At 42.1% G+C, this 15,281-nt stretch overlaps 1 protein-coding gene across 5 annotated transcripts; it reads left to right on the top strand.

The window, feature by feature from the left end:
• The first annotated feature begins 1,457 nt into the window (after positions 1–1,457).
• MRPS33 (mitochondrial ribosomal protein S33) lies at positions 1,458–6,646 on the top strand. Of its 5 annotated transcripts, none has more exons than XM_074582537.1 (3): positions 1,458–1,561; positions 4,293–4,548; positions 6,274–6,646. In XM_074582537.1, the coding sequence occupies exons 2-3, from the start codon at positions 4,334–4,336 to the stop codon at positions 6,377–6,379; spliced, it is 321 nt and encodes a 106-aa protein (XP_074438638.1). In that variant the 5' UTR covers positions 1,458–1,561; positions 4,293–4,333; the 3' UTR covers positions 6,380–6,646. The 5 variants fall into 5 exon arrangements, with proteins under 5 accessions (XP_074438638.1, XP_074438613.1, XP_074438645.1 ...); XM_074582512.1 differs by lacking the exon at positions 1,458–1,561 and adding an exon at positions 1,666–1,774; XM_074582544.1 differs by lacking the exon at positions 1,458–1,561 and adding an exon at positions 1,770–2,014.
• Positions 6,647–15,281: the final 8,635 nt, after the last annotated feature.

Below are 15,281 nucleotides of genomic sequence, written 5' to 3'. Positions count from 1 at the left end.
ACAGGAAAGATGATTTACCAAATTGGAATATTAAAATATTTTGCCACAATCCTTTTAAACAAATAAAGAATTTTGAAGATCTGAGAAGTTAACAGCACAAGATAAACCAACATCATTATTTTAGAGATGCAGAGGCAGTAACTTGTCCCAATTAACCCCATTGAGGAGGCGTGGAACGGAGACAGCTACAGAGAATCTAACGACTTATTCCTCCAATGTGCAAAAAGTGTGCTCAGTTTGGAGGTGTATGAGGAAAAAGCCCCAAACAGCCAGCAGCCATATCTCATTAGAGTTTATAAAACTTATTTTCTGTTACAGAAGTAATTCCAGTCTATATGGAATACGTTATTTTGGAGCTCATAATGTTTAATTGATTTAATCATGGGACAAAAAAATCGGTGGTTTCTTAGGAGCCAGCAATCACAATTTGATTATAATAAGCGAAAAGGACAGTCCTAGCCAGGGAAACATTCTCCTACACACACACAGACGCTTCAGAAAGACTATCTCCATCAAGATGAGATGATGAGAAAAAAAAGATTCAAAAATAGAGATAGAAATGTAAATGAGAATTCTTATCATCTTACTCCGTAGTCTAGAAGTCATGATTGCATAATTAACAAAATGGCCAATTTTGGCTGAAGGACAATTTTGGCTCAGCAGCAGGATGAAGGCAACACTCAGAAGTTAAAAACATAATATAGAATAATGTGTAAAGGCAAAAATATAGGAAAAATGTTCTGGAGTATAAAAAAAAAATGAAGACTAAAGAAAAAGCATGAGTGATGTAACTCCAGACAGTAAAGTGAGGAGTGCAACAATGCTGACATGTATGACTATATAGAGATGGTAAAATAGCACAAAAGTGACAGAAATGGTAAAAACTTCTATTCCCTCCTTAGAAAGATTAAGGAAAAGGGACTTTATTGTCTAGCTAAAAAAAGAAGCACTTTTCAGTCTATTAGTGAGTAACGAAGATGGCAAACAACATCTACTAGAACAGAACAAGTATTTTAAAATTAGGGTATCTAGGCAACTTTTGCGTAACAATCCTCGAAGAATTGGCAAAAGAAATCTCAGGAATGTTAATTTTAATAAATCTTGGAATATGAATGAAATTACAGATCGTGCCAACATTCAAAAAGGGCAGGAAAGCTGTCAAGGGTGCCCAGGCCACAAGGCTGATCTGCCCAGGGCAAGCATGGAAAAGGCAACAGAAAATTAATCAAGGAAGGACTAACAACGTATTTGATGCTAGTTAATACATGCTCTTCTAGAAAACAGACCCAGCCAGCCAAACACACTTTCATTCTTTGATGGCATTACACGTTTGCCTTATACATGTAATCACCTGAGTGTCATTTACTCAGATGTTTGCACAGGGCCTGATTTAGCACCTCCTGGTGCTGATTAAAAATTAGGATAAATCGAGCACTGAGAAGGCCCGCATAAAGCGGGCTTGGGAGGAGGTGGTGGTGTGGAAGTGCTAGAAGGCCAGGCCTCAGGGCTTTCCCGCCGCTCTCCTTGTCCCCCAGCCAGGACCAAGCTTGGGGACGCGAGGGTGAGTGACCCCGCAGGCGCGGGCAGGGGACCCGCATCGCCACCGAGCGCCCCCACAAAATGGCGCCCGATGCGGGGAAGGAGCGGCCGCTCCGCTGAGGTACAGCGCCAACGGCCGCTCCCCAACGGCCGCCCCTTCCCGCCTCGCGTCAGCCGACGCGACGCGACGGGGCAGGCACCGCGCATGCGCCGCGGCGGACGGCAGGGCGGAGGGGTGAGCGGTGGGGGCGGCCATGGCTGCCGGCTCTCGCCGTCCTTGTCGGGAGAAAAGGGGGAGCGGGGCCTGGGAGTGTGCGCGGAGAGGGGGGAGGTGGGCTCCAGGCCTTCGCCCCGGGGGGCTCGGCCGAGGCCACGCCGCCTCCCGGGCCCTGCGGCGGGACCCCGGGCCCTGCTGGGGCTGCCGGGCGGGGAGCCGCTGGCGGCGGTTACCCTGAGACGCGGTTGGAGCCCGCGGGTGGGTTTCCCTGCTCGCCCTCCTGGAGGGAAGCAAGGCGGCGGAGCTGGAGGGGACAAGGTTGTGCTGGGCTCTGCCTGGTTTCGGTGGCCCGGGGCAGCCTTCTCTTCCCCGTGTGGTCATGGAAAAATCAAAAGTAATTCTGGAAACAGGTCTCCTGGCATGTGTTAAATAAGAAGGAAGCGGTCTGAAGCAGGCTAGCGCATCGGAAAGAAGAAAACTCATCCTGGGCTGGGGAAGCAAGGCTTTGAGTAGCAGTAAGGAGTGTGGAGCAGGTGAAGAAGCAGCTCAGCGTGGTGGTTTTGCTTTGGGCTTAGGTGTGTTAATTACCAGTAGGTGATCCTGAAAATATCATCGCTGTTAAGTGGCAAGAACAAAATTGTTCTGGTAGCATCTGGTAGAATCAGAGGTTGCCCTAAAGCAGGCTTTGGATAGCTCTGGCACTTGGTGTTTGTAGGGTTTGCCCTTCTCATCTCTCAAATGTTTTTTGACTGGCAAGGATTAATGGAGGTTTCCAGCCGAAGGTGCTTGGGCTATTTAGATTCCTCTAGTGATTCTGAAGTGAAAACCAGGTCCCTCAGACTGGTTTGTGTTGTTCAGGAGCTAGAGGTATCTTCATTTCAAGGCTGCATTTGGAAGAGTTTAAGCAGGCTTTGTATTTGAGTTGAATCTGGTGATATTTTTCAGAGTGATGATGTGATGAAGAGTTTTGGGGATAACTTGTTGCTTTATCTCTGAATATAGGAATTAGGACTGGCTGTTCTGAAGTGGATAATTTAGCAAAACTTAGTGATTGTTCCCCCATGTAATAGATGCTCAAGTTGAAGTGCTGCCCTGCAGTCATTTAAGAGCTTCTATCTTCTCACACTAGGCCTGCTGCCTTAACTTGAGGTCTCTGACACTTTGCCTTCCCTTCTGTTACTCCTTCCATTCTTCTCTTTGATTCAGATTACTTGTATGTTTTTCATGCTTGAGTATTTTTTCCTGTTTCCTTTCTAATGCTTTGCTAACAGGAGTAAATCAGAGTAGATGGTTGTACATCAGGTCCTCCAGTGGGCAGACATATGTAAGTGAGGTTATGAATACTTCAGACTGGTGTTATTAAGCAACAGGCTCCCTGTTATCTACTAAAATGAATTTAGCCCTCTGCCACTGATTAAAGAGCATACAGCAGGGACAAGAATAATTTTTTATGCTCATCTTCTGGAATCAGCTGTGCAATACTTACTAAAACAAGAATTTAAAACTTTAGCATAAGTGTCGTTCACTTGAACGTGAAGTCTCTGGAGACTTATGTCATCACTTATTCAAAAAGGCACAGTACAGGCAACATACAGCTTCAAATACAGGATTATGGGACTCTTGTCTATTACATCCCATTCTGCAAAGAAAGAGTAAAGATGCAAAGAAGAGGAGAAATGGGGAGGAGTAGGAAAGCTGAGAGAAAACCCTTGTGCATGTTCCTTTAAGGGTGTGAATGTTATCTCTGGTAGCCTAATAACAATGGTTTTGTCCTTGGAGCGTTTTTGTTGCAGAGGTGTCTTTAGATGGGAGATGACTGAAAGAGAATGGGAAGCTGCTGATGTGGGGCTTTCTTGAAAAAAAGAATCTAGCATGAGGAGATGATTTCTTTCCTCTCAAAATAAAAAAAATCATAACAGACTGAAAAAAAAAAAAGGGGGGGGGGAAAGACTATGGAAATGATCAAGGGAAGGGAGTTGTGATGAGAAAGACCTGTGTGCTTCATCTAGAGAAACATGATTTGTTTTATTTATTTTTACAGTTAATAGTCCATTTTTGCTAGATGTACTGTAACAGTGTTCGTACAGTGGTTTTAAATAGGGTGAGAAATTTTAATGAGGGAAAAACTCCAGGTTGCTTGCTCAGTACATTTAAGTGGTGTCTTGCCTTCTTGTATAGAAGTCAGAGGCTTTGCAGCAGGCACCGCTTTTGGCAGAGTTCACATTGTGATTTTTTTCCTGTGACTGGAGTTTAAAGGTAGCCTTAAGCAAGCCGAGTGGGATCTGCTAATAAACTGGCCATGGTAAATTGTGATAGGTACTTCTATAGTCTGTATAGCTGTCTTTAGTGTCCTGGTTAGGCTGTTAATTCTACCTGAATTAGTGTAGACATTCTTTATATTCAGGATTATGTACTGAGAATTAGACTGATTTCACGCAAGGAATGCATGACTTAAAATGTATGATCAGTCTGTGATGAGTTGTTTTGTGTGCCTAAATCATCTTACAGTTGTGGCCTTTTGTGTTTCCTTTTGCAGGAAAGTGCATCTGTCTATGTGTGCCCACTCTTCCTTGGGAGATGTCCAATGTTTCCAGTTATGCCCTTCGAATGGCCCGGCTGAGTGCTCAGATATTTGGAGAAGTTGTCAGGCCAACTGACTCAAAATCTATGAAAGTAGTGAAGTTATTCAGTGAGCAGCCTTTGGCCAAGCAGAAGGAGGTCTACAGCTGGTATCCTCCTCACAACACCTACTATGCTCTCATGAAGAAACTCCGTTACTTTGGTCTCTACAGGTAATCGCCGCGCTTAGAGGGTGGGAGCAGAACTGGGGATGGGAAGGGGGTAGGTGTGAGTTTTGTTACAGTTTTTTTCCTCAAGGAAAAGAGGAACATAGGAGGAGGTTTAGTTCAGAATATGGTGTCCATGGAAATAATGCACTTGATTGTTGCACTGAGGGCAAGGAGAGTAAAATACGTGGCTACTGTCTAAGTAACTTTTAACATAGCTTTTGTGAGAAAGACTTTAGGTGTAGTTATGGGCAACCAGTTACTTAAGAAATAGTTCTTGCTTTGGTGTTGTGGGGAAGGGATGAGAGCTTTTCATAGACAAGACTCGGGTCTGTAGATCTGAATACGGCAAACAAATGTGCTACAAAAAGATGATGTTACCTTAACACAAAAATTGCACTGAGACAATCTTACCATATATTCCTCAATCATTCAACAGCTAATAAGTGAAATTTAGAAGAGAAGGAAAGTCTACGTTAGGCTGGAGAGGCTTTTTATCCTTAAAATAAGTTAAGTTAAATTAAATTCAGATGCGGTTTAAATAGCCTTGTTGATTCCAGCTTCATCCAAATCAGTTGTCTGCTTTCTAAAGTAATTTCCACAGTCTTGAGTAGGAAAAACTGCACTGCTGAAGAACATCAGCAAGAGTCAAATGCAATCCTTTGACTTCAGTCAGGTAACACTAAAGAAATCCCTTTAAAGTGAGGCTGCTAACCTTGTAAAGTTAAAACAGATTAATTTCTGTTGCTAGTATCACGATACTAGCCATCAAGGATTGCATCCAGGATGCTCTTGGTGTAGGTGGGCATGCAAACAGTTTTTAGAATAGCTGTCTGTTGACACAGAAAGCCTCAATGACAGGATAATGTTCTTTGTGCTTCTCCTTCCCCTTCTAATCTCAAGTTTCTTCTCTAGCCGCTCTGTGTATAGAGAGCTTGTAGGGGATCAGGTTTGCTGTCAGAAATAGGTAATGAAGAGTTGTAGAGTAAAAGGACCTGATAATAACTTGCAAGCTCTTTGTTTCTCTTCTAAAAGAGTTGTACTTAAAAATAGCAGTGCAGTAATCTTAGGCCACTTAAGATGCAGTTGTGACTTTTGAAGAATACTTTCACGCTGAAAAATACAGGGACAGAGATTAAAGAAAATTTATTAGAACACTATTGAGGATTCATTATCTCTGCCAGCCCCTTTATCCTCCTTCCTGTTTTATTCTCCTATTAAGATTCTACAAGTAGCTGATGCTTTCTTCATAACTCATTCTTGAAGTCACCTGAGAGTAGTGTTGTGTACAGTAATTACTGCTCAGCATGCCCCTGTTTTCTTAGAAGCTAATGACCTGAACTTAGTATCTAGCACAGAAACACAATGTGCTATTGCTAGACTGCTGAGCTAGATGAGAAGGGGGAAATTCTCATATTTGTCTCTTGCTGATTTTTTAATATTTTATTGCTAATTTAAACACAGTGGATCAATAAATGCAATGGAAATAATATATATCCACACACCATTTGTTGCTGAAAAGGGCAACCACGTTAGTTTTGAAAGTACCAGAGGAAACCTTTCATATTCAGTCCAAAATTACTGCTAGCAGTAACACTGAATACATTTCCATGTGGACTTTGCTGTTAAAAAAAATGTTTTGAGAGTTTTTTCATTATACAGTTCAAAGAATGTTTCACATCCAGGTGTTCCAAGAAAGAGTAAACTTTTTTTCTTTCCTCCCCCATCTAGGGATGAGCATCAGGACTTTAAGGAAGAGATGAGGCGATTGAAAAAGCTCCGTGGGAAGGAAAAACCAAAGAAGGGGGAAGGAAAGAGAGCTCTCAAGAAGAAATAGTGCTGCTTGGACAATATAACGAGCTACTCCAGAAATGCTGGTGAACAGCTGTAACCCAGAATTTCTGTTCCTGGCTGGAGAGGGCTTGGTGTGTGAGCTGCGTGTGGGGCACAAGAAACACACTGTGAAATACTGGAGTCCACCTTGGGAGTGCACTTGGGTCTCTGTGGTTTTATTGTTTTTTAATTCCTATGTATTGTTTGTTGTACCACATTAGTTTCAGAGCCCTCTCTTACCCAAGGAGTAAAAACAATAGTAAAAAAATAAGTGCTCAGTGTTTTTTCTTGCAAACACCTGTAGTTGTTTCAGTTCTTCTGGACCTGGAAAATTGTTTGGTTTTCATTGTCTGTTCTACTTTCTTAGATTAAGATCACCCCTGTTCTGCATGTGGCCACAAAAAAATTAGGTTTCCTGCTTCTACTGCTGCTTGTCATCTTGCCTATTATAATGAGTTTCACTTCAGGTACCCTTAGTGGTAAAGTTTAGGGTTTCTTAAGGTGCTGTTAAGATCTATTGTTCTGCATTTTGCACTGGACAATATTTGATGGTCCGTTGCCTGGCCACAGCACCCTTATTGTACCTGGAATATTAAGATACTGCAACAGAAGAGGCTGAAATATGAAGGCTCAAACTGTTCTCCAGTTTGAGACCCCTCTACTAATTAAAACACAATATTCAAATTTAGTGTAATAAAAGGATTTTGAATTTATTTTGATTGCCTGGAGGACATGTATGAAGTACTTCATAAGTTGATGAACAGTTTTACTGGTATTCAGTAGGTGGGTTTTATCACTAGGCTGTTTCAGTGTTGCTATTATTAATGGTTTTATATATTTACCATTCTTACCTGTCAGGGGACAGAAAGTACAGAATGCAGCTATGCTCCTCTGCCTGGCCACATGTGCATCTTGCTTGTGTGTGCCCTGAAATGGTGTATCTTAACTTCCAGACCTTGTAAGCTTAGAGGAACATCCTTGAGGTAGCAGAGGAGAGCTATTAAAAATGTAGAGTGACTGGAGCAGAAAGTATTTGCACAGTGAGCTTGGTGTGCGCTTGATTTTTCATACAGGGGCATTCTGAAGTAGGGAGCAGTACTAGCCTACTGACACTTCTAAACCAAGCTTGTTCAAATTTAAGTGTTAAATGTATTTGAAGGGATTTGTCTGATCACTGAAATCAATAGATCTACATAAATTTGTAACAGCTCGACAACTGTACTTCACCAAGGTTATTAATTGAAGAGATGCTGATTGTATGAAAGGTGTTTCTGGTGAGCTGTGGAATTCTAGGTCGGTATCCTTACTGAGTGTTACCTGGTTTTCTAAGCGTTGAGAAGCTGATTTTTAGGAGGTCCGCAGTGTTGCGGGAGAAGCACCTGAGTTCTTAGCACTGGCAACAAAATGCTATAGAAGTTAGTAAAATCTGCTCTGTACTGTAGTGGTAAGTTTCTCTCATAACTTAAAATCCTTTTAGTAACTTACAACTTCTGATGAACTTTAATGTACTTACAGCATTCCAGTGTTCAATGTGTTGTCTATGGGTTGTGACCTCTCTGGTTCTGAAGTATACAGACAGTACACAAAGGGCCCTGTGATGGGCCCTCTGAGGAGTACTTATTTCCTGGGACGTGTGTGTAGCCAGGGGAAGTGGTCTGGACCCTTGCATTCCTCTTCAGGAGAACGGTATGGAGCCATGTACTAGGTAGGGGAGGGAATTGCCTGAGTAGAAAGGTTGCTGCTGCCTGATGCTGTATTTCCGGCTGTAAGGGGGTAAAGTTGCTCAGTTGCTTGTTTTGGTGGAGGCAAAGACCAGTTCTGAACCTCTTCAGTAGAATTACTGCGGCAGCTTTGGACAGATGGTGATTGTACTTCGAACAGCTTTGTCGCTGAGAACTTGATGTCTTCTAAAATTAAACCAGACATCCTAGAATGGCTCAGGTTGGAAGGGACTTTAAAGATCATCTAGTTCCAACCCCTTGCCATGGGCAGGGACACCTCCTACTAGATGAGATTGCTCAAAGCCCCATCCAGCCTAGCCTTGAACACTCCCAGGGATGGGGCATCCACAGCTTTTCTGGGCAACCTGTTCCAGTGCCTCACCACCCTCACAGTAAAGAATTTCTTCCTAATATCTAATCTCAATCTCCCCTCTTTCAGTTTAAAACCATTACCCCTTGTCCATTGCTCCACTCCCTGATAAAGAGTCCCTCCCCACCCTTCCTGTAGGCCCCCTTTAGGCACTGGAAGGCTGCTATAAGGTCTCCCCAGACCCTTCTCTTCTCCAGGCTGAAGAACCCCAACTCTCTCAGCCTGTCTTCACAGGAGAGGTGCTCCAGCCCTCTGGTGGCCCTCCTCTGGACTCCCATCAATAAAAATGTCCTCCCTGAAATTTCAGATGAAAAATCAACAGGATCTTTTTTTTTTTGTTCCTGTGGAACACTTTGACAGTATAAACATGCAAGAGAGAAAGTGTATGTGCATCAAAGAGGGAATTATGGTCCTGCTCCAGTAATGTAAGTATGTGTGGCCCTGAACTGTGTGTGGGGGTACCCGGTTATGAGTACACATATAACGATATAATAATACTCATACAGCATGTTTGGCTATGCTTCTGAATCCATGTTCCACCTACTTAAGGACTGAGCATGTACAGAACCTACTGAGGGCAGTGAATTCTACAGATATTCTGTATCTTATTGTGCCACCTTGCTAGACGCAGATACGGACTCAGCGGTGTAAGATAATTAGGCTTGGGGATCAGATCTGCTCTTCCTTGTCTACTCTGAAGCTACCTAGCTATTTATGGATCTTGAGGAGGTCCTGTCGTGAACAGGAAAGTGAAAGGCTTGTTTGGCTAGTCATCTGTAATGATCCCCTTTGTCTGCCACCTGCCAGAGCAAACCTGCTCTAGAATCAAAGCATCACCCTGGGAACACACTTGGCGAAGATACTTAACAGTAGCGTATCCAAAAAGGGAGAGAAACTGATGGAAGTTCCTGTGAAGTATGCAGATGTGAAACAAATGGACTTGAATTATTGACTTTCATCTTTCCTCTATAATGTTTGCAGAAACAAAGTGGATGGAGTGAAAAACTATAGCTTTTAAAAAGAGCAGTATAAGTACAAGAAAGGTTCCTCCACCTAATTTTTCATGATTTTTCTTCTGTAGTACTCATTCGTGAGAACTAGGTCTTCTCAAATATGGCTGTTTCCCCTTCCCTGAGACTTCACCATAAAAAAATGATGATTCAGCCATTTTTTGAGTTTATCCTAGTATCAGGGTAATCCACTGCTTGCTAGGTGTATTTGTGTAACTATTTTGTTCCAGAAAATACAGTGTTTCCACTCCATAGCTGGGATGGATAGAAATAGGTACTTTCCGATCTCCCTCATACCCCATGCTCTGTCATTTAGGAATAGCTGTTGCCTGAATATGACTGCTTTTTGTGAATCACAGCATCTAGATGAATTGGAAGTCAATCATGAAACATCATGCCAGGTATAAACTCAGTATGTCCGCTTAGGAGGGGAAGAAGAGGCTCAAGCACATTCTGAGGGGTAAGGATGGGAACGCATGATTCTTGCAGCTCTTGGTATTGTGGTATATCCCTTTTCTGTACAAATAATCCAATTCAATTACATTTTTATTTTGGGCTTTCCCCTCACAATGATTCACTTCACCATTCAAACCCTACTGTGCTTTGTTAAAAAAAAATCACTCTCTTCCTGAGGGTGCGAGCTGACTGTCCTCACCAGATGTTTAGATGGTTGTTTTAATTCTCAATTGGAATAAACCTGGTTAGCTGATCTCTGAGGGACCAAGAGAATCAAAACCCTAACCTCTTCCTGATCCTGAACAGCTTCATTAATTGCCACCGCTTCCTAATTTTACATTGCTTTAACTATGTCTGTCCTTAATTATATTCTGGTATAATATAGCTGCTGAATACTGCCTTGATAATCACAAGTTATTTGGTAAACAGGCCGACCCAGCTATATCCTATAGGTTCTATGCTGGTATTGCTAGATCCTCTTATTGTTGGAAGTTCTGCAGGCAGGCAGAAGTTCTCTTGTGTACGACTGTGCTTTGTAAAGATGGAAGGAGAAAAATAAAAGCAGTGTTGCTTTCTGGCAAATGTACCAGTATGTTAAAGCATAGATACATATGCTCTGCTCAGGAAAGCATTAACTTGAAAACAATTTTCTCCTAGGATAGAAAGATTTTATTCCACTTATTAAAGCAATGCACTGAGTTTACACAGATCAGCAAAACGCACTTGAGTTACTCTATGGCTTTAGACAAATGCTTTGTCTTTCTTGCCTGTGTTTTTTCAATAGTAAAATTAGAATAATGATCACTTAGTGAATAGTGTCATCAGAGTAAGGTGCTTCTAGGATGGGAATTTACTCCAGGAGAACCTCATCTAAAGACCAGCTTAGTCTGGCTATGGTAGGACTTGTACCTCTGTGTTTCAGAGCTTTATTTTGGAGAGATGATTGTATGCAACAGGTGATGACATTTTTAAGGTATAAAACAAGCCATGGGAAGTTACTGTCCTCACTGTTCTGTTTTAGATGTTAGAGACTTCAAATGCTGAAAAAAATAATCTTGATTTGGTCAGAAAGTAAATTTTTTTTCAAAAATAACCACAGGTATTTCTTAAGCTGTAGATATTTTTGAAATGTTAAAGTATCTGTGTACATACTCCTCTACCACTTTAAGTTTGGAGGCCATTTTAGGATCATTTTTTAAAAAAAACACAATCAACAGGGTCTATATGTTTTGGAAAAGCTTTATGAATCTGAAAGGCTGCTTTGATAAGGGAAAGACTGTGTCTTGTGGGTTTTGCAGGGCTTTTTGCCTTTTAAAGCACAAAGGATAATATGCAACAAAAACAAATGCTATGGAGATCTCGGATCAATTCTTTTAAGCTCAGTTCTCCTCTGTAACGGTTTGATTGTGACACTTTGGGAGTAGATCATGGAAACAAAATCCTCCAAGGGGACATGCTCTCTGTTCATGATCTTGAGATGTGTGAGAGCAGAAGGTCTTGCTGTTTAACCTCTTCTGGGGACAGCTTCATTGCTCTGAACAGTCCGAGCAACAATGGAAAACTCAAGCGTTATAATAATAATTTTTAAAGAGGATTTCTTAGGCATAAGCAAGGAAACAGAAATGAAGCAATATCCTTGTCTTAAATCCTAGAGGTACCAGGGCCAGATATTTAGAATGGATTGTTCTGTGTCTGCACAGCAGGGGTAACATGAAGAAAGAATTTTAGTCGCCATTTCTGTCTCCTCCTCCTCTTGCTTTTCCTTGTCCTTTTCCTCAAGAGTAATAATGTCTTGAGTACAGAGAGGAAGGAACAGACATGAAAACATCTGAAGGAATTTGCATGTGAAGGCTCAGTCCCAGCAGAGCACAGCTACTATGTGTCTAAATGGTGAGGAACGTGACTGTAGACAGATATTAGCAACCCATAACCACATAACCACACTGGCTGGGAAATTATTTAGGGCTGTCTATGGGAGTAAATATGAAATCAACATGATAATGATCACGACACCGAAGAATCTTTATAAATACTGTGTTGAATTGTTCTGGGCGGAATACCGGGGAAAATTCCACAAAGGGAAATATTTAGAAAAATTGAGAAGCCTCCCAAGAAGTGGGTTTGGCTTCTGTTGTCTGAGTCAGGCAGAGCTAGGCTGAACCAAGCGTTATAAAACAGAGCACTGGGACCACTTCTCTCCTGGAAGAGGAGGAGGCAGACTGGATGACCTCATACATTTTCTCACATCATAGCTGGGTCTGTGAAAACAAATCTCCCCAAGAGCTAAAAAAGGATTTTTATACCCATTAGGTTTTCTGTCTATGCTTGGAAGTACTTTACTTCATCCCAGGGCTCCTAAAGCTGTTTGTAAATGTTTCATGGAGTTCAGAGGGTCTCTCCCGCTTCAGTTGTTGTTTCTGCAGGTCTGATGTTTGCCTTATGGGCTGTTTCAGTAAATAGGCTTTTAATGGTATTAGGAGCAAAAGCCACCTGAGCTCCAGAAAGTCTAAAACCTATTCTACTGCCACATGCAATGGTGTGTCACTGCAAATGCACAAATGTAAATGCATCGCATTCCTCAACTTCCACTCTAGTCTTGCCTGGATAAAAATGAATGGGGTAACTTGGCCCCAAACTTCCAAAATGGATATCTAAAATGTGATTCCAGATTCAAGCAGCAACACAAGTGGTCTAATTTTAGAAGCTGTGTGAATATTGAGTATCTCCAGCTGGTATCAATGGGACTTACCTCTGAATAACAGCTAGGTAAATCCTATGCCAGCATACAGGGCTGTAGTCCCCTCAGCCTTTGACCGGTAGTGGTCTCTTTGGGACAGGACTGATGAAACAACGTCTCTCTAGAGACCCTGTCACACCTACGCGTGCAATAGCTACTTCCCTGGTGATACTCAGTGATGATCAGAATAATATTGGGCTGTCTGGGTACCGTGTGTTGGATTCCATGAAGAGAGCTGTGGGTGGCTTAAGGAAAGCCCCGTCCCCTGAGAGACGGGAGCGGTACAGCTGTGCTGACACCTGGGTGATGCTGTCTTATTTACAACCAGCAACTCTTACGGACAAGGTGCAACATTTCTCATTTCTATACCTGCACGTGAAGGAGCCTGTGTGTGAAAGGCAGCATCAAACTGCTGCTCAGAATATTTCTGGGGGAACAGCAGGCAGTGACAGAGAGAATCCAGGAGATGTGGGGGTATTGCATTTGGTTTGAGATGGCTAGTTTACAGAGATGTTTATTGTATATTTGGTTTGGTTTTTTTAATTATTTCAGAGATGTCAGAGTTTATGCTGGCTTTTTATTTAAGTAAGAGATATGACTGATATTTCAGCTGATGTTACTTACTATTACGTTTAGTTTGCAGGCGGAGGAGCACTTCATGATGGCTCCAACTTAAAGCAGTATTCAGTTAGCTTGTCCAAACTGGCACACTCATATGGGAGAGCGGCCCCTGAATGAGGCAGTGCAGATGCCACCTAGACAGACGACGTTTCTTGTGTGAGTGAATGGGAGGTGTTTAATACCACAGGCTGTGTGTGAGGCAGCGTGTGTTATTTCCTGGCTGTCTGTCCTGGGTCTGTTTTGGTGCAACTGATGTGCAGGGAAGTGTTGTTCACAAGCCCTAAAACTCACAAATGCTTTTTGAATGAGCAGCATAAACCAAAAAAAGTATTAATTAGGCTAGGAAATGTCAGAGTTGTTACTGACAACTAGAAAGTAACACTGCAGCCTCTTTCTTTTTCTCCTTTTGCGCTTAGCCATTCTGCTTATATCCTGTGATGTTTGACAAAATACTGCTCCATTGCTTCACACCAATGCAGCCAAGTGTGATGTGTCTCTGTATTTTCAAACTCAAGTTGTTTGATAGTATCATCAAGTTTATTAATAAACACTAATGCCCTCTGAGGACAGATGGTAGGGTATTGACTAGGCATGCAAACCACTTAAAAATAAGATAAAACGAAGATCTGAGCTGGAGCCTTGCAAGAATTCCCCCAGAGGGGGGTAACAGAAATTGGGTTCATTTACCAAAACAAATGCGTCTTCTGGAGAGAGAAGTCATATCATATTAAAAAGGAATAACCATGTCTGAGAGCCTTTAGCATAACCACAAGCTTTGAGCAATCCACAGCATCAAAAACGTTGAGAGGCCATTGACCACTGCACCAGAAATTTTGCCTTTGGCCAAATGCATACTCACAGGAATGATGAGAATAAAGCAACGTGGTTCAGAGACTGTCCTAATTCCCACGTGTTTGGCAGGCAGCGTGCCTCTTTAGGGAGACTAAATGTCTGTGGAGCTTGTGTTGGCTCGCTGGTAGTGAGGATTAGAAGACAAGGATGGGTTGTGAACTGTGATACTGACTCTGTCAGCAAAAGACATTTATGTTTAAATGCATAAGATGCGAGTATATTACAATACAAGCATTCATTTAAAAACATTATCCACCCTATTTGACCTGTCACTGAAGAAAAATAACTTTTAGAACTCCAGTAATGCGGGGTATTGCCCTGAAAAACCATGATCGGTCACCACAGTCTCTCTGTCCCTCATCAAAGCTGCGGTTTCTGTATGTGATTCAGATTACTGATTTAGTCTTTTTGGACTCTTCCTTACTCCAGGCCAATACCAACCCTAATGGACTCTTTGTGCTCAGTGAAGAGGCTAGAAACTAAAAGGGGCAGTTACAAACTAAACTGTTATTAGATCAGAAATGTAGAGAGTTGCCAACCCATTTGTAAAGTGCTGGAGAATCAAATTACAGCAGGTGTTCAGGTCGGGGGAAGATCAGGTAGCCTGGATATTATGATGGAAAATCCTAAGACAGGAACATAACTGAACACTCATTTTCTGAACAGCAAAATAACTTGCTTGAGATGGAATCCTTTCTTGGAACTCACTCAATCGCGTTAGTGCTTTTTTGTGCCTAAATGGGATGGTTTTGAGTTATGAAATGCGATTGTTCACACTGGAATAATAACACTAGGAATATAAAACTACTTAGTCCTTAAAGCTGATCAGCTTATCACTATCCAACACAAAGGACTTGGAAATCAGATATCCGAACAAGCTGAATGCGTTAAAGCAATGACAAAGGATGCTAAGGTAACAGAAGTGTCTTGACTAATCCTCTCAAATGCGAGAGTTGGTCACAGTTTCAGTGAAGTACATCAGGCAGGAAAATCAGTGCTCCTCACTCCTTTGTTTCACTACTTTCATCTGCTTCTCATTTCTTAGGAGAGCTGTATTTTCTCCTCCGCTGGCTACTTCCACTATTTTCTCTCTCCAACTAATCTCTCATCCCATTCCTCCCTCTTCTGTTCTACTGTTT

This window comes from Larus michahellis, chromosome 1 (genome assembly GCF_964199755.1).
Source record: "Larus michahellis chromosome 1, bLarMic1.1, whole genome shotgun sequence".
Lineage (NCBI taxonomy): Eukaryota > Metazoa > Chordata > Aves > Charadriiformes > Laridae > Larus > Larus michahellis.
This window is presented reverse-complemented; position numbering and strand designations above follow the sequence as displayed.

What these genes read in the sequence shown, in the direction of transcription:
- MRPS33 (XM_074582537.1), top strand. Translation starts at nt 4,334, where the DNA reads ATGTCCAATGTTTCCAGTTATGCCCTTCGAATGGCCCGGCTGAGTGCT. An exon ending in CGTTACTTTGGTCTCTACAG is followed by an intron (nt 4,549 to 6,273) that starts GTAATCGCCGCG and finishes TCCCCCATCTAG; the next exon opens with GGATGAGCATCAGGACTTTA.